The sequence below is a fragment of the Bos taurus genome, unplaced genomic scaffold (genome assembly GCF_002263795.3).
Source record: "Bos taurus isolate L1 Dominette 01449 registration number 42190680 breed Hereford unplaced genomic scaffold, ARS-UCD2.0 Leftover_ScbfJmS_752, whole genome shotgun sequence".
Taxonomy (NCBI): domain Eukaryota; kingdom Metazoa; phylum Chordata; class Mammalia; order Artiodactyla; family Bovidae; genus Bos; species Bos taurus.
Window position 1 is genome coordinate 95,622 of NW_020192051.1, and position 22,561 is coordinate 118,182.

General features: G+C 45.5%; 2 protein-coding genes across 11 annotated transcripts in view; both read left to right on the forward strand.

Annotated features, from left to right (window-relative positions):
• Positions 1-13,305, forward strand: part of LOC784541 (tumor necrosis factor receptor superfamily member 10A) — a 102,201-nt gene extending 88,896 nt beyond the window's left edge. For 3 of the 10 annotated variants that reach the window (XM_024989229.2, XM_005210265.5, XM_005210271.5), the window contains exons 9-10: positions 1,007-1,073; positions 6,213-8,955. In XM_024989229.2, coding sequence (XP_024844997.1) covers positions 1,007-1,073; positions 6,213-6,385 — 240 coding nt within the window. In that variant the 3' untranslated portion in view covers positions 6,386-8,955. The other 7 variants (XM_010808048.4, XM_005210270.5, XM_059884498.1 and 4 more) reach the window with 7 other exon arrangements.
• A 6,275-nt stretch (positions 13,306-19,580) lies between these two features.
• The window catches only part of LOC112445756 (liprin-alpha-1-like), a 38,281-nt gene continuing 35,300 nt past the window's right edge, over positions 19,581-22,561 (forward strand). Inside the window, exon 1 of the mRNA XM_024989227.2 lies at positions 19,581-19,756. The gene's annotated coding sequence lies outside the window, so the exon portion shown is untranslated. The remainder of the gene's footprint in view (positions 19,757-22,561) is intronic.

Here is a 22,561-nt window from a genome sequence, read left to right on the forward strand (position 1 = left end):
AGCTCTGATGCTACTTCTCATCTGTCTTGTCACCACATCCCTCGTCTAGAACAGGGCAGGCGAAGGGTAATCACTCCTCCCATGACTGACCCAGTGATGGAGTCAGAGCTACATAATATTTTTCTGTGTGACTGTTACATACTTTTAAGCCATTCCTCATCATAGTGGGAATTTTACATTTAATTCAAAAATATTGTTAAGTTGAATCTACTTGAAGTAAAATTTCTTTGTCAACATATAGAAGTATTTTCACTATGTATATGCGTGTGTGTGTATATATATATGACGTGGGCATGGCAACCCACCCCAGTACTCTTGCCTGGAGAATCCCCATGGACAGAGGAGCCCAGCAGGCTACAGCCCATGGGGTCGCAGAGTCAGACATGACTGAGTGATTAAACATGTGTATATTATATATGTATACATACACACACACATACACACACACACACACACACACACACACATACAGAGACGTTTACAGTTTGGGGTCATATCATTTCAATAGTTTTGAGGTTTTTGAGTATTACCTTAATTTATAAATTAATCTAGGAGGAATTGAGATCTTTTAGCTATTCTATATTTTTCTTATGAAAAGAGTTAGCATTTTAAGTTAAGAGTTTTATAATACCTCAACTCCATGTGTGTTTTTCTTTGGTAAATTGCTCATTTCTTGTTGAGGCTGTATCTATGCATTACAGTGTTCTATAACCTTATGAGTTTATCCAACTCATAATTCATTATAGAATTTATTGTCATAATTTTTAACATTCATCCATCCACACATTGACATTTAAGTATTATTGTTGAACCATTAGAGTTTTATAAGAATACAATCGTATATAAAATAATGACTCTTTTGTCTGCTCCCTTCAAAGATCCTGCATTGGTTTTGATTTGCTTATGGCTGCATCTGCCAGAATTTCAGAACAAGGTTTACTAGGCTCAGTTCTGTAATCTAGGACCCCCGGTTAAGACCAAGGCTGCTCTCCATTGTGTTTTACAGAAACCAGCAGCACCTGAAGGATCTCAGAGGAGAAGATGGCTGCTGGTTCCAACAGACGCCACTGAAAGTGAGTGTTTTTCTCCTGGGCAGGGGATCAGGAGTGGAGGGAGGAGGGACAGTGTCCTAATTTCTATCTCCATAGTGGTTAGAGCAACTCAGAGAGGGGATGGCTTGTCCCTGAACCATCAGGACTCTAATTCCCTCCCTGCCCCCTCCTCTTTTTGCCACCCTGCACCCCTCTGACCTCTAACAGTGGCCCCTAACACCTCCCTGTCCTTCCCTCCTCCACCATCCTCTCTCCTCCCTGGTTGCTCAGGGCCAGGTTGACCCACTCTGAGACATCCGAGAGGTTGTGCTGTCCAGCAGGGCACCCCCTGGCCCAGGGAGGCTGTGGAGCGCCTGTCCATGCATGCTAAGTGTCTTTTATCATGTCCGAGTCTTTGCAACCCCATGGACTGTAGCCTGTCAGGCTCCTTAGTCCATGGGATTCTCCAGGCAAGAATACTGGAGTGGGTTACCATGCCCTCCTCCAGGGATCATTCCAACTCAGGGATTGAACCCACATCTTACATCTCCTGCATTAGCAAGCAGGTTCTTTACCACTGGCGCCACCTGGGAAGCCCCGTGGAGCGCCTGAACTGTGGCTAAATCTTATAAGCTGTAGTATATAACTCGATACTATAGTTCAAGGAGTTGGCAGATAAAAGACTGTAATTTGTCTCGTTAACAGGTTTTTTTTTTTTTGGTATATTGATTACATGTTGAGGGGCTTCCCTGGTGGCTCAGATGGTAAAGAATTCGCCTATAATACAAGAGAACAGGATTCAGTCCCTGGGTCAGGAAGGTCCCCTGGAGAAGGGAATGGCAACCCACTCCAGTATTCTTGCCTGGAGAATCTCATGGACAGGAGCCTGACAGGCTACAGTCCATGAAGTCACAAAGAATCAGACACACAACTGAGCAACTAACACTACATATTGCAGTGAAAAAAATTCTGAACTTACTTTTAATTGGAGGATAATTGCTTCACAATGTTGTGCTTGTTTCTGCTGTACAGCAACATGAACCAGCCATAGGTGCACATATATCCCCTCCCTCTTGAGCCTTCTTCCAACACCCCCATCCCACCTCCCTTAGGTCATCACAGAGCTCTCTGTGTTATCAAGCCACTTCCCATTAGCTATCTATATTACATATTGAAAGGAAATTTTTTAGAATACTTTGAGTTAGTACCATATTTTATGAAAACTAGTATTGTTATTTTTCGTGTTTTCAGTGTAACTGTTAGAGAATATAAACTTGTGTTGGGTGCCCTCCTTATGTACTGTGGATGGTGGTGTGCACAGCATTTCACACACACAGCATTGAATCTGCAGCACAGTCCATGAGGCGGGTGGTGTTTGCTCCATTTTAAGGTTAAATTCTTGCTCAGAGTCTGTCCCCATCCAGCTCTACCGCAGTGTCAGGCAGTGAGGCCGAGCCGGGTGTGAGGCCGGAGACCTTCCTCCCTCCAGGCCTTTGCTTTGTCCCCAGTGCAGAGGTGGCAGCCAGGGGGCCTCACCCTATTGAGAAAGGCAGGTGCCCTCCTCTGAGGTCTGTTGCACCTCGCTGTCCCACCCTCTGTCTCCTATCACAGATGCCTTCTCCCTCTGTGACAGCAGTCACCTCTTCCAGATGGGCCCTCATCCCCTGCTTGGGGCAGGACTCTCTGCTGACCTGGACTGCCCCCAACTGCTCTGGGTGCTGGCGAAGTCCAACGCCCAATGCAGGTGTGGCTTGTTTGCTGCTGGGAAGCAGGTCAGGGGCGCAGAGCAGCAGGATTACCAGCAGGGGGAGCTCCTCAGGTTCCCATCCTGAAGTCTAGGCCTGAATTGAGGGTCCTTGGCCTTTGTGAAAGCCCGTTCCAACTCTGTCTCTGTGACTTTCCCCCAACCTAGGCCTGAAGGTATTCTTTAGTGAGTTTGCAGCTATCTTTTCCTTGTGTCTTCTGTGATTCGCTCCTGAGGCAGTTGGGCCTCACATGAAATGAGATCCATGTGACCAGAGAATAGGCCTGGGTCTCTTCGGATGCCTTGTGTGAAATACTGCCAGTCACCAAGAAGGGACAGGGGACCTCAGTCAACACCCCGATGGATGCCTTGGAAATGCTGGGGCAAAGGTTGACAAAAGAGACAGTTCAAGAGTGCCTGCAGAACTCAGGAAAGTATTAACATGTTTATGAAGAAAGTGAGACAGGCTCTGCTGTGCCCTGACCATTTGAGGACCTCAATCTTTGAGTTCAGGACACACTCTTAATAGACTTCTAGTTTTTATTTGTATTTGTTTGAAATTTGTCATTCATGTTAGTATGTATGCATTTAATGATGTAACTTATAATGAAGGTGTTAGTCACTGAGTCATGTCCAATTCTTTGCAACCCTATGGACTGTCCCCACCAGGCTCTTCTGTCCATGGGGTTTCTCCAGGCAAGAGTACTGGAGTGGGTTGCCGTTTCCTTCTCCAGGGGATCTTCCCTACCCAGGGGTGGAACCTAGGTCTCCTGCACTGCAGGCAGACTCCTTACCGACTGAGCCACCAGGGAGGCCCCATAACTTGTAATATACATCATTAAAGTGCAAACATCTTGTATGTCTTGGTACTTTTATGTTTGTGTATATATTTATATGTGTAGAAAAACATTTTGCAAATATAATTTCTAAGTTTATGTGGGCTACCTGGTTGAGTGCTGGCAATCCAAAGCAATTAGAAATACAAAAGGAGGGCATTCCCTGGCTGTTCAGTGGTTAGGACTCTGCCCTGAGAGCCCTGAGTTCAATCCCTGGTCAGAAAGTAAGATCCCACAAGCCATGAGGCAAAAACAAACAAACAAAAACCTACAAAACAACAACACCGATAAAGGAGAGCAAGCCCACTGCTGGGGGAATTTGACCACTTTGGGATTGCCTGGCGACTTCTTTAGGGTTCAGGCTTTAAACATGTCAACTTTATAGTTGGGTGAATATTTGTATTTTTCATAGGCAGATGTTAACAAGTGAGCAGAGAAGGAGGGCAAGTGGCACCACCATGCTGTGTCTGGTGACCGTGAACTGGGCTGTCATTCCCCGGGCTTCCTCCTGCTCATCTGGGAGGTTAGGGTGGGACGTGGGTTAGATATGAGTGTCAGATAGTTTCTGTGTCACGTCTGCTCTTATCAGTGACCTTCATTGCATCTGGGCTCAAGGAAGAGAGGACAGGGATCTGCCATAGTTTCTGGGAGGAAGAATGGACGGGCTCCTGGGTTATGTTCAGTGTTGGCTTGCTCTGCACTAGATGGGCCCCCCCTGATACTGGTGCTCTGAGCCCAGAACTGCCTTTTTGTGTTTGAATTGGCTGATTAAGGATCTCAGCCCCTCTGTAAGCTTTGACCTTCTGCAGAAAAGACACAGAAATGCTGATTCTTAAATACTGTGAGAACTGACCTAAAATGCCTGCTATATTAGGGTTTTGTATTTTTTTTAATTAAAAATTTTTTTTTTTACTTCTGCTAAACCCTTCTCCATAGTATTCCAGTCACTGCAGGATAATTTAATGACAGAAGCAATTCTCAGGGAGGTTTTTGGTCTAATCCATCTCAAGGCTTGTATGTTGTCTTCCCTAAGGTTGATGTGACTGGTGTGGTCAAAACTGGAATTGCCTAAAATGTAGGTACAAATGGATACAGTGTGTGGAGTTCACTTGTGTTTTTAGAATGGCCGACCCCGGTGGTCTTGGTGCTACATCCCTCTGGCCCTGATGTCCCTCCCTTTCCTGGAAGTCAGGTGTTTCCTGTCTTTGCAGTTCCTTCTGTGCAGGACACTCTGCCTTCATCCCCAGAAGGAGATAGAAATGAATTCTTCAGTGGTTAAGACTCTGCACTCCCAATGCAAGGAGCCCGGGTTCAGTCTCTGGTTGGGAACTGAGATCCCACACACCACAACTAAGCATGTGCTCCGCAACTGAGCCCTTGTGCTCTAGGGCCTGCACATCACAGGAGAGGAGCCTGTGTGCTGCAGTGAAGAGTCTGCACAGCTAAAATAAATAAGATACAATAAAATTTGAAACTGTCACCTACATATTACAAAAAGCATGTGCATTTGTAAAACAGTTTAAAAAAGTAAATAGTCAAGTGTCAGGTCACTTGTCCCTTTCTCAGAAGACTTCCTTGAGTGCCCATTAGAGTATCAGCCTTGTCAGTATTTGTCATGTATATTCATTTGTACCCATTTATTGTGTGTTTAACTAATGAGAACCTTCAAGAAACGTGAAACTTGACTCCTTTGTTGCTTTCTGATGGGTGCTTAGTCGCTCAGTCGTGTCCGACTCTTTGCGACCCCGTGAACTAAGCCTACCAGACTCCTCTGTCTATGGGATTCTCCAGGCAAGAATACTGGAGTGAGTTGCCATTTCCTACTCCAGGGGATCTTCCTGATCCAGGGATCGAACCCACGTGTCCTGTGTCCCCTTCACTGCAGGCGAGTTCTTTGCCTGTGGAGCCATCCGGGAAGCATTACTGCTTTATGCCAGTGCAAATGTGACCATTTAAAGTTTTACTTGAAGACTGGATGTCTCTTCAGGTTTCTCTTCAGTAATGAATTTGTGACCAAATTAAATATGCAATGTCATATACAAATTTTATAATTTTATGTAAATGTGCAATTTTATGATTTTGAACCAAATAGATATTCGGTGTTATATACAAATTTTGCAGTTTTCTATAAACATGCAATTTAAAGAATTTGTGGCCAAATTAAATACGCAATGTTATATAAAAATTTTATAATTTTATATAAATAAGCAATTGGATGAATTTGTGACCAAATTACATGGCAGTTACATAAAAATTTTGCAATTTTATATAAATATGCAATTTTATGACTTTGTGACCAAATTAAATATGTGATGTTATATACAAATATTAAAATTTTATATATAATTTTATACATTTTGACAAATGTGGAATGTTATAAAAAGTATAAAAACTATCAAGATGTTGTGAAATTATATAGTTTTTGATAAAAATACAATTTTATAAATTTGTGACCAAATTAAATATGTAATTTTATATAAAAAGAGGCATGTGTGTGTTTTTCCCCCATCCTCTGCTTCTCTGGAGCAGTTCTGAGTGAAGGGTACAGGGATGTGTTCTTGCTGTGTGACCCACTCCTTCCTTCTCCCCTTTATGCCTCAGGCTCATCTTGCATGGGTGTGTCTTCTGCTCTGACTCAAGATTTCCAGATGCCAGATTCCTGGGGGACTGGAATTCAGCCCCTCCTCTGTCCACCTCCTCCCCACTCTTCCCCTGGGAGAGAGGCCCCAGCCTGGCCAGGCTCCTGCACAGCCTCCCCTCTGTGGTGTCTCTGAGTCCTGTCTGGGCCTGCTGGGCTCCCTGGAGGTGCAGACTGGCTCTGACAGAGCTGTTGGGAAGGGCTGGTGGGGCCCTGCGTGCTGGGGTTCTTCTGTGGCCCCTCACTTGTGAGCCTCCTGCCACTCTGGGGCCACCTTCCCCTTCTGTCCCTGCTGTCCTTTCTGCATCCTCATCACAGTGGGTGTGGTGGCTCAGCCCTGCAACCTCATGGAGACCCAACTCCCTTCCCCTGGACCTTAGGGCCTTAGGGAAGGATCCCCCACCCACCTAGATTTCCTGGGGAGCCCCGTGGTCCCAGCCCTGTCCCCTTTCCCAGAGCAAAGGTGCTCATGCAGAGCTGCACACCCCCTGACTGCCCCCACTCCTGCCTGTGAACGATTAATCAGGAGTGGGAAGGAAAATATTTTAGATCACAAATCAGGAAGAAGAGGTGAATGTATAATTACTTGAAAATAAATTCTTGAAAAGCAGTGTTGCCTGTGTGAGACCCCTATATCAGATCACCTAAGTTGTCCTTGAATGGAGAAGACTGACTGGGCCTCCAGTTGTTTTTGTGTCTGTTAACACTGTATGAGAAGCTGAAGGGTGGGGGAGGTGAGGGTGTTAGGGGCAATATTATATAATCAACAGGCTTGAGCTTCCCTGGTGGCTTACATGATAAAGAGTCTGCCTGCAATGCAGGAGCCACGGGTCCAATCCCGGGGTCTGGAAGATCTCCTGGAGAAGGAAATGGCAACCCACTCCAGTATTCTTGGCTGGAGAATCCCATGGACAGAAGAGCCTGGCAAGTCCCAGTCCATGGGGTCACAAGAAGTCGGACATGACTGAGTGACTAACATTTCACATATGGGATGCATCTGAGCAGTTTTACAGGATAGGTAAGAGCACGTATTAGTGGACATTAACCTAAAACTTAAGAGTTTTAAAACTACAGCCTTATTCTTGTTGTTCAGTCACTCAGTCATGTCCGACTCTTTGTGACCCCATAGACTGCAGTGTGCCAGACTTCCCTGTCCTTCACCATCTCGCAGAGTTTGCTCTAACTCATGTCCACTGAGTCGGTGATGCCACCCAACCATCTCATCCTGTCGACCACTTCTTTTCATGCCTTCAATCTTTCCCAGCATCAGAGTCCTTTCAAGTGAGTCAGCTCTTCCCATCAGGTGGACAAAGTACTGGAGCTTCAGCTTCAGCATCAGTCCTTCCAATGAATATTCAGGGTTGATTTCCTTCAAGATTGACTGGTTTGGTCTGCTTGCTGTTCAAGGGACTCTCATGAGTCTTCTCCAACACCACGGTTAAACAAGCATCAGTTCTTCGGTGCTCAGCCTTCTTTATGGTCCTGCTTTCACATCCATACATGACTACTGGAAATACTAGAGCGTTGACCAGACGGATCTTTGTCGGCAAAGTGATGTCTCTGTTTTCTAAAACGGCGTCTAGGTTTGTCACAGCTTTTATTACATCACCATTTCTAATGGTTCAGTGTAGGTTGGTTCTCTGATACTGAGTCTCACCAGACTGGGGCTGTGGTCCCTTCAAGGCCTGAATGGAAAAGGATGTGCTTGCAAGCTTACACATGAGGTGGGGACTGGATTCAGTTCTTGGGGGCAGTTGGCAGGAGGCTGTCCTTTGTCCTTGTGATGTGGGCCTCTCCATTTATTGTTTAGTCGTCACTCAGGCATGTCAGACTCTTTGTAATCCCGTGGACTGTAACCTACCAGGCTCCTGCTGCTGCTGCTGCTAAGTCACTTTAGTCGTGTCCGACTCTGTGCAACCCCATAGACGGCAGCCCAGCAGGCTGCCCCGTCTCTGGGATTCTCCAGGCAAGAACACTGGAGTGGGTTGCCATTTCCTTCTCCAATGCATGCAAGTGAAAAGTGAAAGTGAAGTCGCTCAGTCGTGTCCTACCCTCAGCGACCCCATGGACTGCAGCCTTCCAGGCTCCTCCATCCATGGGATTCTCCAGGCAAGAGTACTGGAGTGGGTTGCCATGCCTTCCTCCAGGGGATCTTTCTGATTCAGGGATTGAACTGGCATCTCTTAGGTCTCTAGCAATGACAAGCATGTTCATTACCCTCAATGCCACCAGGGAAGCCCGGGCCTCTCCATAGAGCTGAACAAAACATGGCAGCTTGTTTCATCAGAGCAAGTGAGCAACGTGGCGAGGGGGGCTGGGGTGTGGGAGCGGGGAGGAGTCATCATCCTTTTACCCTGATCTTGAGACATCCCACTGCTTCTGTTGATCCATTTCTTGGTATTTTGTCTGAAATTCTGACAGGTCTGAGATCCTACTTGCAAGTTAACGAGTTACCTTACCACAGTTATTTATGTGAGTCTTTATGAGTGTGCATATATACCTGGGTAGCATGTATATACCAGTATACAAGTGTATATGTATGCATACAAACATACATGCTAGCCAACTGTGCACACACCATCCTGTCGTGAGATCTGGATCAAGGATCAGACTGTTTCGTTGCCGAGTAAACATAGCCTTGGTTCCTCACAGCGGGAGAGGGTGGAGGCAGGTGCACCTGTGTGTACAGTGGGGTTTATGCATCAATTCCAGGTTATGAAACTCAGAGCTTAAATAGATGGCTGACACATCTACTCCTGCTCTCCTCCTCAGTAAGAAAGATCCTGTATTTTCTTCTGGAATAGAAACAAAGTCTCTTCTGGAGGAAAGAAGGCTAGAATGTGAGTACACGGCCGTGATCGGCAGGGGACAAACGCTAGTCCCTACAGGGCAGTAGCCAACCTCTCCTTTCTAAGGCATGTCAACCATCTGTGCTTGTTGCATGCTAAGTCGCTTCAGTCATGCCTAACTTTTTGCAACCTTATGGCCCTTAGCCCACCAGGCTTCTTTGTTCATGGGATTCGCCAGGCAAGAATACTGGAGTGGGTTGCCATGCTCTCTTCCAGAGGATCTTCTTGGCCCAGAAATGGAACCAGCATCTCTTAGGTCTCCTGCACTGACAGGGAGGGTTCTTTACCACAAGCACCACCTGAAAAGTCCTGCTAACCAATCAGCCTTTAAGCAAAGTTGCCCACAATCTTTGCTCAAAAAACTTAAACTTTAAGCAAATCTGAAAAATATCATGTCCATTTTATAAATTGAAGATAATAGGATTAAAGGCCAGAAATTTGTCCCCAGTAGTAAAGATAAGCAGGGTGCACACAGTCTCTCTGCCTGGATGTTAAACATTCACTCTATGGAATTTCATTAAATACATATAAACTTTTAAAGATTTTTTGACATCCCCCAATAGTTTGAGTTGGACAAATAGAAAATACAAAACTCAGTTTTTGGAATAGATTTCCACAAGAACATGAAGTGACTTTTCACCCATCTCTTTCCTGGGTCCTGAGTCATCTTTGCCTGTTTTTTCTTGACTCCTCAGACTCAGGTTTTACCATGTCTCAGCACTTGACTGCTCTTCCTCTGGTTTCTTTTGTCTTTTCTGTCCCCTTGGGCACACCTCATGCTCTCCCTGCTGAATCACAGCAAAAGGTCTCTGGCTTTGACAGCTCTCTCTGTCCTCCATTATGCTATGATCCCACAGGAGTCTGGAATCTTCCTGATGCAAACCACTTCCCAGGATTTCCACCCCTCCCTCCCTGGAGAGTGTCCAGACAATGTCTTATTAAGCACTTGGCTTTTGCTCCGTTCTCTGAGTTGCTGAAACCATATCCACACTAATGACCATTTTAGTCTACCTATTAGCCTTCTTAAACAGTCATGGATTATAGAGACATTTGGGCTTCCCCGCTGGCTCAGATGGTGAGGAATCTGCCTGCAATGCAGGAGACCTGGGTTCAATCCCTGGGTTGGGAAGATCCCCTGGAGAAGGGAATGGCAACCCATTCCGATGTTCTTGTCTGGAGAATCCCCTGGACAGAGGACCCTGGCAAGCTACAGTTCGTGGGTTGCAAAGAGTTGGACACAACTGAGTGACTAACATACATATAGACATTTATGTGACAAAATGTTTTTGTAGTATTATTCAAATGTCAAAAACTTCAAAATAATTAAAATGTTCCCAATGGGATTCTGGATAAGTTACTGGTGTTAGACCTATTACAGTATTTTAGGGAGTTATCAAAAGTAACATTGTAGCAAAATAATTAATGAAATGAAAAAAATGTTTTTAAAAAGTGTTTAAAAATGTTAAGAGGAAAAAACAAGATTATTAATAGTATTTACCTGTGGTGGTTTTAAGGAAGGTGCACAAATTCTTTGATCTTTTTCTTTCATGATATATTGCTGAACATGGGGTGCAATTAGTGACTCATCTGTAATCATCAGGACATGGCAGAGGTGGCTATACATGACCAGCTGCTAGAACTGGGCTCTCCCTTCCAGATCGAAGGGCCAGCAACAAGCCAGCACAGCAAACAAGTCCTCAGGACTGCGCAGTAACCATCTTTTAGGGCACGCAGCCATGTCAAAGGGGTCCATGTCCACGTAGGGCATTTGGCCCAGAGTCAAAAGCTAGCTCCCACAGCATCACTCTGAAGGCCCACGGATCACTGACACTGGAGAACTCATTATTAACCAGACTTTCAAGGGCCGTCCACCAAACCCACCTGTTTTCATTGTCCCCCAGGCAATGAGATAGTCCATGGGGAACAAGTCTCTGCAGACGGCATTGTCTGCAATCTTAACTTGAAGTATATCCCCAGCGATACAGTTCCTAACAGCCACATCTTGGTGGATGACTTCCCTGCTGGACAGACATCTCATTCCTCAGGCAATCTGAACAGTCATGTGAACCAATTCTTGTTGAGAAACTGCCTGTGGATTATGGGCCTCTACTAATTGGCACTGCCGTAAAAACAATCTAAGATTCCCCCAATTCATGTAAGCCAGTATCCCCATGGGCTTTTCTCCTTCTATACACATCCTGGTGATAGGAAGAAGATTTCTGTGATGAAGACCTCATAGCTTACAACTCTCAGTGAGCATCATTGTCACCTGAATTTCAGAAGCTTGATCTTTAACTGTTTTTACAAATACTTGCTTTTCTTTATTTGGATCTTTTTCTTTTTTTCCTTTAGCCACAGACTTTATTGTTTGAATATTTGCAACTATTATTCTATACACTTTTAATTTCTTCCAAAACGCTATGCTCCATATTGCTAGGTCACTTCACTCTCCATTTTATTCTACATTTCCATCAAGCAGTGTTTCCCCAAATCGCAATCTGCCTGATTGTGTGTTGTTGTTGTTCAGTTGCTAAGTTGTGTCTGTCTCTTTGTGATGCCATGGACTGTAGGCCCCCAGGCTCCTCTGACCATGAGATTTCCCAGGCAAGAATACTAGAGTGGGTTGCCATTCCTTCTCCATATTTGGATCTTTTTCATCTACTAAAACCCCATGGAAAATATGCTCAAAAGTACCTTATTGAAGTTCATCTTTTAGAATTATCCTCTCCCTGGATATTGCAATACCCTTCACCTTAGCGTTGGCCTCCAAAAGAGTGACACTTCTCAGGTCATTCTTCTGTCTTCTGTCTTCAGAACCCTTCTTGAGTGCAAATAAAAACAAAAAACCAAACTCTGTTGCTATGTCAGATTCGATATCATCAACATAGTTCAGAAGTGACAATGCAAAGCAATTTTTTAAACAAAAGCATGTTTATTATGCAATCTCAGACAAAGTGCAATCAAGAGGGAACCTGATTATACTTTAAAAGAAAATGCACTCAGGAGTGAGTCTGGAATCAGAAGCAGCTTTGGTATTTGTTGGACTGTCATCCTCAGCCACTTTTGCCCAAACACGCAGAATGGATGGGTCTGGTGCCCTGTGTGCTGGGCTGCAGGCCCAATTTCTTAACACAGGGCAGATTAACTGGGCCAACCACCCCCGTGCTCAGTGGGCAAAGCTGATCACTCTCCTGTCCTCGTGGGGCCAGCGGGAGGGACTGACTGAAGACAAAGCACCGTGGGTTACACTTCAGAGGGGTGTGCTGCAGGAGGACGGTGCCGGTTTTACTGATTGCAGCCCCATCCACTTCTTGTTCCATCTTCCTGGCTTCCTCCAGTTCTCCTGGATTTAACACCAATTAACCTCAACTTTGGCCCCTTACCTAGATTTCTCAAGAATTTGATCTGGCTATAAATAGGAAGAGGAAAAAAATAAATAAGAAAACCTTTTTGCTGTGCTCAAAGACTCTGCATAACCATCCTGCTTTTAAAAAACAGAGTATAGCACCAGAACACTACATCTTATTCCCTTTCATTTCCTTTTATAATCGTTGAAAATCTCATGAGGTGCTTTGGCCGAAAGTCAAGCTTGTTCTAGACCCGTGACTACCCTATAAAGCCACAATTACACGAAGGCTCTGCAGAGCTCCACCTTCTCACCCCACGGCACAAACCCCAGTTCCTAGCTAGAGACCTGGGCTAGGATGCATTTCTTGGTCAGCCTGCTCTCTTACCTTCTTCTAAGCAAAAGCAGGAAATCTGGAAATGAGTTTTCTAAAATAAAGCAAGGCACGTTCAGGAGATGGTTAAAATGGCAATAATTTCATACTAATTATTTTTCTAGATCATTTGAGGTGCTGGAGAAGACTCATGAGAGTCCTTTGGACAACAAGGATTTCGGCCAACTGATGGGAAGAACTGATTCATTGGAAAAGACCCTGATCCTGGGAAAGATTGAGGGCGGGAGGAGAAGGGAGTGACAGAGGATGAGATGCTTGGATGGCATCACCATCTCAGTGGACATGAGTTTGAGCAGACTCTGGGAGATAGTGAAGGACAGGGAAGCCTGGCATGCTGCCGTGCATGGGGTAACAGAGTCGGACACAACTGAGTGACGGAACAACAGCAACAAATAAGGATTAAAGTCATGGACATTGGATGCTCAGTATATGGGACCATTGAATAAATTCACTCTGTTACTGTTGAATCACTGTGATTACTGCAAATGTAGAAACTGCCTGGAATTCCCCTTTCAAAAAAAAATTTTTTTTTTAGGACTTCGATGTTGGGCCTGTGGTTAAGCATCCACCTGCCAATGCAGGGGAGACAGGTTCTGTCCTTGGTCCAGGGATATCCCACATGCCATGGGGCAACTACGCCAGTGTGCCATAACTACTGAAGCCCACACGCTCTGCAGCCCATGCTTCAGAACAAGAGAATCCACATCAATGAGAAGCCGGTACATTGTATCTAGATAAAGCCTGAGCATAGCAATAAGATCCAGTGCAGCCAAAAATAAATAAATATGTGAAAAAATAAAAAAAAAGATTAGTTCATGTCTAAAAAAAATTTAGCATTGTTCAAGGAAATGCTTGCTTACAAGCATTTGGTTTGCTGGGAGAAATAATTACACTAAAGTAAATTTTATCATATTAAAAAGGCCTCTCTTATAAACAAGGTCAAACATTGTATATTTTAAAATAATATTTATTATATGTTTTGTTAGACATATTTGCTGCAGAAGATTAAAATGATACATATATATAGAAACCTCACTGTTTTTCCATCATCTAGACATAGCACTCTCAGCACACTCAGTTCAGTTCAGTCGCTCAGTCATGTCCGACTCTTTGGGACCCCATGAATCGAAGCACGCCAGACCTCCCTGTCCATCACCAACTCCTCGAGTTCACCCAAACTCATGTCCACTGAGTCCGTGATGCCATCCAGCCATCTCATCCTCTGTCGTCCCCTTCTCCTCTTGCCCCCAATCCCTCTCAGCACCAGATTTTTTTCCAGTGAGTCAACTCTTCGCATGAGGTGGCCAAAATATTGGAGTTTCAGCTTCAGCATCAGTCCCTCCAATGAACACCCAGGACTGACCTCCTTTAGGATGGACTGGTTGGATCTCCTTGAAGCCTAGGGGACTCTCAAGAGTCTTCTCCAACATCACAGTTCAAAAGCATCAATTCTTCAGCGCTCAGCTTTCTTCACAGTCCAATTCTCACATCCATACCTGACCACTAAAAAAACCATAGCCTTGACTAGGTTTTTCTAGTAGTTATGTATGGATGTAAGAGTCGGACTATAAAAAATGCTGAGCACAGAATTGATGCTTTTGAACTGTGGTGTTGGAGAAGACTCTTGAGAGTCCCTTGAACTGCAAGAGATCCAACCAGTCCATCCTAAAGGAAATCAGTCCTGGGTGTTCATTGGAAGGACTGATGTTGAAGCTGAAACTCCAATATTTTGGCCATGTGCTAAAAGACCCTGATGTTGGGAAAGATTGAAGGCAGGAGAAGGGGACGACAGAGGATGAGATGGTTAGATGGCATCACCAACTCAATGGACATGAGTTTGGGTAAACTCCAGGAGTTAGTGATGGACAGAGAGGTCTGGCGTGCTGTGGTTCATGGGGTTGCATAGAGTCAGACACGACTGAGCCACTGAAATGAATTGAACTGAACTGAATAGATACACAGATGTAGAGGAAGGACTCGTGAACTCAGCTGGAGAAGGAGAGGGTGGGACGAATTGAGAGAGTAGCATTGAAACATAGCCACTACCATATGCAAAATAGCAAGCTAGTGGGAAGTTTCTATGTAATACAAGGAGCCCATCATGGAGCTCTGTGATGACCTAGAGGGTGGGATAGCGGGAAGTGGGAGGCAGGCTCACCAAAGAGTGGATAATATCCTTATGGCTTATTTGTCTTGTTGTATGAGGAAAACCAACCAAACATTGTAAAGCAGTTATTCTTTGATTAAAAATAAATAAATACAATCTGAAAACTATCATTCAACACATCTGTACTGTCATCTAAAGCTATATGGGATCATCTTCTATTCCTAGTTATTTTTCCACTATAAGTGCTTCGAAATCTCATTAAAGGTTTTGAAAATATGATTTTAATAGCCACAAAGTATTGTTTAAGATATCATACATAAATAATGAAATTTCAGTCTCAACATAGAAACATAATACCAAAAAAGGTTTCCATTTTAAACTAAAGCTTGCATTTTAATTCAGCTTAATGAGAATTCCTCTGACGATCTAAAATTCTTAGGAAAAGTAAATAATGTGGAGTCCTTCTTGCTTTCATCTGTTATGCCTTATTGTCATTTATTTCTAAGGACTCTTGGACTTTTGACATTTTGCCTTTGACTGTAATTTTTGACTGAGATAAAATCTTAAATTTAGATATTAAGAATGTCAAGAAGCAGTCTTGTAAGTGTGAATCACTCAGTCATGCCCAGTTATTTGTGACCCATGGACTGTAGCCCACCAGGTCCTCTGTCCAGAGAATTTTCCAGGCAAGAATATTGGAGTGGGTAGCCATTCCTTTCTTGAGCGGATCTTCCTGGCCTAGGGGTCAAACCCAGGTCTCCCGGATTGCAGGCAGATTCTTTACTATATGAACCACCAGAGAACCCTGACCCTGGTGGACATGGATGTAAAAATCCTCAAAAGAATATTAGCAAACCAAATTGATGAATACATTAAAGAATCACACACTATGATCAAATGTAAGTCATTCTGTGCCTTCAAGCATGATTTATTATCTGTACATCAATCACTGTGATACACAATATGAGCAAAATTAAGAATAAAATCACATGATCTTCGCAATAATTGCAGAAAAAGCTTTTGACAAAGGGAAACATCAATTTTGATACAATCTCTCAATACAGTGGTTATACATGGAACATGCTAAAGGGTACATAAGACAAGCCCACAGCTAACATCCAGCTCAGTGGCAAAGAGGTGAAAAGTGAAAGTGAAGTCCGTCAGTTGTGCCCGACTCTTGGCGACCCCCCTACCAGGGATTTTCCAGGCAAGAGTACTGGAGTGGGTTGCCATTTTCTTCTCCAGGGGATCTTCCCAGCCCAGGGATCGAACCTGGGTCTCCCACAGTGTAGGCAGACGCTTTACCATCTGAGCCAACAGGGGTTTCCCTAAAAGATTAGGAAAGAACAAGGATGTCCACTCTCACCAGTCTTGTTCAACATAGTAGTGGAAGTGTCCTACCCAGAGGAACTAGGCGAGAAAAGGAAATTAAAGGCATCAGATTAAAGGAACAGATGAAGTTACACTGTCACTATTCGATTACGACAGGATTTATATGAAACCCTAAAAACTCCACCAGTAACAACTATTAAAACTAATAAACTCAGCAATATAGCAAGATATGAACCATCAGAGAGAGAACAAAACAGTCCCATATACAAATGCATCCAAAAAAAAAAAATACTGAAATAAATTTAACCAAGGGGCAGAAACACCTGTACAGTCATGGGCTCCAAGACATAGAGTCTGGGTTCAAATCCCAGCTCACCTGCTGACCTGCAGAGTGACCCAGGGCAAATTGCACAATGATCTGAGGCTCAACATGTTCAACTGTAAAATGGACACAAACCCAGTATCTCCTCCCAGGGCTGTGAAACTCCAAGGAAATGCTTATTTAGGCCTGGGGGTTGGAGTGTCTCCAGGAGCCTCTCCTTGTATGAAACTCCTCTAGAACTGGGCTCTCCTGATCCTCTGGGTGAGGGTCAAGGGTAGAGCCTGGGAACCAAACGGGACTGGACAAGGACGAGGACAAAAATATACTAGCTCTGTGTCAATGAGGGAAGCCACCTCCTTTCCAGATCTCAGAGTGGGGCCTGCACTGAGGGCCCAGTGGATACACAATCAGAAGTGATAACTCCGAACCCTCCACAGCAGCGATGGAGCCTTCCTGGCAAGAACCTTCTCTCTGGTCCAGGCTCCAGTGTGATGTGGTGCTGCTCCCTGAGTTCTCCATGTCTCCACCAGGCAAAAAGCTCTCAGGAGCTGGAGGTCTATTAAACCACAGGTGCCTGAGTGTCAGAATGACACAAGGACTAACAACATTGAAAATTAGCTATATAAAAAAAAATGACAGAAGTACAGATGAGGCAGGGGATGAGAAGCAGAAGGACTGACTACCTCTCAAGCTGTTAGCAGAAATATCTCCACACTATTTCAGCAGAGCCCACAGGAGGAAAATATAATGGAAAAGCAGGCTATGGGTATATCTCTACACTGCTGGACCCAGAGACCCAAGTCCCAATCCACCAACATTGTTCTGCGTATCCAGACACAGAGAGGAAGAAACACAGACCTTGCCTTAGGAAGTCTCAGCCAGACTTAATATTGGGGTTGCTGAGCCTAGTTACATGGTCACTATGGACTCAGACCCTCCTCCATGCTCACATTCTCTGTTCTCACAGAAACATACACGGTTCACTACGGAGAACCCTCTGAGGGTACTTGTGTATACTAGAGACTGGCAATGGTGAAATGCAAAGAGAAGACACAGAAATGGAAATATGCCTCTGTGGCGCTCTACAAATTAAAAAAATTCTGAAGTTCTTGATACTTGGCATTTTAAAAAAAGCTTCTTAATATGTAAACCCAGAAAGGACATTTCCAGGAGAAAGGACAAAGGAATCGTCCCATTGGGACAATTTGGTATCCATATGGAAAAGTAAGTTGGATCCCTACCTCACAAAACACCACCAAACCAATTAGACACACACTAAGAACCAACATGATATCTGATCCTATCACTTCATGGCAAATAGATGGGGAAACAGTGTCAGACTGTATTTTGGGGGGCTCCAAAATCACTGCAGATGGTGACTGCAGCCATGAAATTAGAAGACGCTTACTCCTTGGAAGAAAAGTTATGACCACCTAGATAGCATATCGGAGAAGGCAATGGCACCCCACTCCAGTACTCTCGCCTGGAAAATCCCATGGATGGGGGAGCCTGGTAGGCTGCAGTCCTTGGGGTCGCTAAGAGTTGGACACGACTGAGCGAATTCACTTTCACTTTTTACTTTCATGCATTGGAGAAGGAAATGGCAACCCACTCCAGTGTTCTTGCCTGGAGAATCCCAGGGATGGGGGAGCCTGGTGGGCTGCCGTCTATGGGGTCGCACAGAGTCGGACACGACTGAAGCGACTTAGCAGGAGCAGCAGCAGCAGATAGCATATTGAAAAGCAGAGACATTACTTAGCCAACAAAGTCCATCTAGTCAAGGCTATGGTTTTTCCAGTGGTCATGTATGGATGTGAGAATTGGACTGTAAAGAAAGTTGAGCGCCGAAGAATTGATGCTTTGGAACTGTGGTGTTGGAGAAGACTCTTGAGAGTCCCTTGGACTGCAAGGAGATCCAACCAGTCCATTCTAAAGGAGATCAGCCCTGGGTGTTCTTTGGAAGGAATGATGCTAAAGCTGAAACTCCAGTACTTTGGCCAACTAATGCGAAGAGTTGACTCATTAGAAAAGACCCTGATGCTGGGAGGGATTGGGGGCAGGAGGAGAAGGGGACGACAGAGGATGAGATGGCTGGATGGCATCACGGACTCAATGGATGTGAGCTTGAGTGAACTCCGGGAGATGGTGATGGACAGGGAGGCCTGGTGTCCTGTGATTCATGGGGTTGCAAAGAGTCGGACACGACTGGGCGACTGAACTGAACTGAAGAACCAACAATTGAAAGAAAAACTTTACAAAATTCCGAACAATTTTTGATGAAGGAATATCTTTTCTTTCAGTTGAGGTATTGTTGATTTACAATAATTTGTTTGTTTAAGATGTACAGCAAAGTGATTCACTGATTTCGCCTCTCAGGTGCTTCCTTGGACAAAACTCATTCCCTTTGGGAGGCCCGTGGGCCGTCCCTCGACTCACAACAGCTAAGAATCCTGAATACGCAAAGCAGCGTGTGGTGGTGCTTGTGGGGGTTTTTAGACTGAAGAAATTATTCTAACATGACAGAAGAAACAAGGCCAGAGGTTAAGAGAGGATCTCCAAACCTATCTTCCAACAGGAGGACCTGCTCCCTTGAATGTGGGCGCGTGAAACGGCACTTGGGAAGGGAAGAGGTGTGTCATGAACATTGTGCGTGCAGAGGACGAAGTGGTGTGTAGAGAGGATGCGCAGGCACGTCCCAGGACACTGAGCACATGGACATAGTGACTGGACTCTCAGCCCTGCTCTGGGGGTATCGCACGGTCTCCACCGCTGACACAGGGGGAGCAGCTCACACGTGTCCTGAAGAGTATGGTTACATGACCTGGCCCTGGCCAATCAGTGTGTTCTCTCCCCCCTGGCCACCGTGATTGGCTCAGGACTGGTGCGATGACCAATCGGGGCCCAGGGCCGGGCCTCAGGCGGGAATCAAGGGAAGAGGAGCTGGCCTTCTGCCAGAAGGGGTGGGGCTGGGTGGGGTCAGGCTACAGCAGTGGGAGGGGCGTGAGGTCAGCCTGGGGCAGTTGGTGGCCTTCCTGAGCCCATCAGGGCAGAGCTGCTGGCCTGAGAATGAGGCCACTGCTGAGCCCAGGGTTTGAGAGCGCCGGTTCCTGCTGTGGTCCCGGAGCTCCACCTGAAAGCGGAGGGAAGCCGTCTGCCTGTGAGTCCTCTCCTGCTTGTCTGTCAGCTTGTTTGAACCGCGCTGGGTTTTCTGTCCAGCTGGCTAAGTGGAGACCCTGGAAATGCAACTGTGTGGGTTTTGGCTGGCTTCAGGGAAGAAATGCCAGGTGACACTTGGAGACTCCAGTTTAATCTGGATTCAGGTCATATCTCTTGAAAGTGAAGTGAAAGTCCCTCATTCGGGTAAGATTCTTGTGACCCCATAGGCTATACAGTTCATGGAATTCTCCAGGCCAGAATACTGGCGTGGGTAGCCTTTCCCTTCTCCAGGGGATCTTCCCAGTCCAGGGATTGAACCCAGGTCTCCCACATTGCAGGCAGAGTCTTTACCAGCTGAGCCACAAGAAAAGCCAGAATACTGGAGTGGGTAGCCTGTCCCTTCTGCAGTGGATCAGGATTCCCAACCCAGGAATCAGACCGGGAACTCCTGCATGGCAGGAGGAGTCTTTACCAGCTGAGCTATCAGGGAAGCCCAGTATCTCTTAAGGCCAGCTATTCATTGATATCTCTTAAGGCCAGCTATTAATTGTAGGATTACCCTAATTAGTCCTCACAGGATTAAGGCAGCAACCTGCTAAGGTAGCAATCGATGTCTTTTTTCTAGAGGACAAAACTGGGGCTCAAAGAAGGGGGTAACAGGTAACACAGCTACAGCAAGGAAGTGTGTACCTAGACAAAATCCCCAGATCCTGCTGTTAGAACTCAGGAAAGCCATATGGTGTGGCCTGACAGGGGCTAAGGCACCCAGCCCACACTGGATACTGTGGGGACCTGACTTGCTAAGTGCCTTCTGGCAGCTCTGAGACTCACAAAAGCAATTTGCACTGAAGAGAGGAAGGATACCTCCCTTCATCCACCCCACCACACCCTCCAGGTACTCCCACACCCTGCCCCCTTTCTCTTGCTTTGTGAGGGAATAAGAGTCACACTCATGTGACCACATTGGCTGCCCACTGTGCACGAGCTACCAACTGGAGCTGCTACAGGAGAGGCCACGAGCCTTTGCCCCTGAGTACCTCTCTTTCCTTTGCAGTGTGGGGGCCCTCCTCCACACCTGCACACCAGAGGCCTTTTCTGAGACATGTAGGGACCCTCCCTCAGTTTGTAACAGGTTACATCCATCGCTGTCCTTTCAGTGCCTCCCTTGAAACTCAGCTCATGAGCTCCTTTGTTTACATCACGGCCCACCTGGCTGCCACAGGAGGGACGGAGCTGACAATGAATCCAAAGCTCAGATCTCACAGCCGGGAATCTGTGCAGAAAGGACCTGATTATTCACACTGTAGAGGCTGTAGTAGGTTCCAGGGATCCGTAACCAGGGCTTGGGCCAAAGTGACTCCACAGCTGTTTTAATGCCTGGGGAGGGTTCTGGCTATAGTGGGGGTGTGGTGAATCTCCTGAGGTTCTGAAGGCCCCCTGTGTGCAGGTTCATGGTGCAGAGAGAAGAGAAGGCAGAGTCCTTCCCTGGAGGTGGTCACAGCTTATGGTCAAGCCAGACAGGCAGGCAGGGCACGATAGCACCTGAGCTGCCTTCATGAGTGAATGGTGTGGGGGCAGAGGAAGAGCATCAGGTCTGCTCCCTTATGTGGTGCCCAGGGCAGGTTGTCACCAGAGTAAACACTATGGTGATGACCATCACTCCCGTCTGCAAAGGGTTTACCTTGGTGTGTGTCTACATCTGAGCAGTCAGGCCGTCTCTAAACTACACTGGCCGTGGGCATTGCCTCTGCTTAGAACTTGATATGGTTCATCTCTTCCTTCCTGAACATTCATTGCCAAGAGGGTTTTTGGGCCACAAGGATGTTGGGTTATTCTCTAGCTTTGTCTGATGAGGAATGCTTTTCCAGTTGTTGGTGTGGTTTGTTTTTCCAGCTGTCTTTCCTGGCTTATTTTGTGAATTTGTTTCTGCCAGAGGAAGAGCTTCGGATCTGCCTTCTGGCTGAGATGTGACACTTACAACAGCAGCACTGACCTGGATATCATGACCATATTTGCCAAAAGGGCTTTGTTTTGCAGAAGACATCTTGAAAGTACCTACACTGTCCTTTCAAATACCCAAAGGCTATTTGAAATGAAATAAAAAACAAGAATTCTCAAGTTTAGTCTTACAATATGTGGGGAGTCAGAAAAATCCCCGGAGAAGGGAAACACTACCCACTCCAGTATTCTGGCCTAGAGAATTCCTTGGAGTGTATAGTCCATGGGGTCGCAAAGAATCAGACAAAATCGGATGACTGAACACCAACAGCCATGAAGTTTCACCATTTGTCAAAAAGAGATACCAACAGTATTTGCACAACTGTGTGCATGTTCAGTTGCTCATTCGTGTCCAACTCTTTGCAGCCCTGTGGACTGTAGCATCGAAGATCCTCTATCCATGGAATTTTTCAGGCAAGAATACTGAAATGGGTTGCCATTTCCTCCTCCAGGGGATCTTCCCCACCCAGGGATTGAACCCAGGTCTCCTGCGTTTCCTGCATTGGCTGGCGGGTTCTTTTCTGCTGAACCACCTGGGAAACAAGTCAGTACATCACTGGGTTATCCTAAAGTACTTAACTTAGAGTCTGGCACTCAGGTCATTCTCACTGGTGATGTGAATATTCAGTCATATCATTATTGCTCATATGATAATGGAATGGCCATGCTCACAAAGGAGAAAGAATAGCCTTTCCAAGTCCATTTAAATCCTTCACCACACATACGTTCTTTAAAACTTCTGACTTTGAAATAAACATCAAGCATAAAGACATTGGTTATGGCCACCAGGAAAGATCGAGTTGTACTA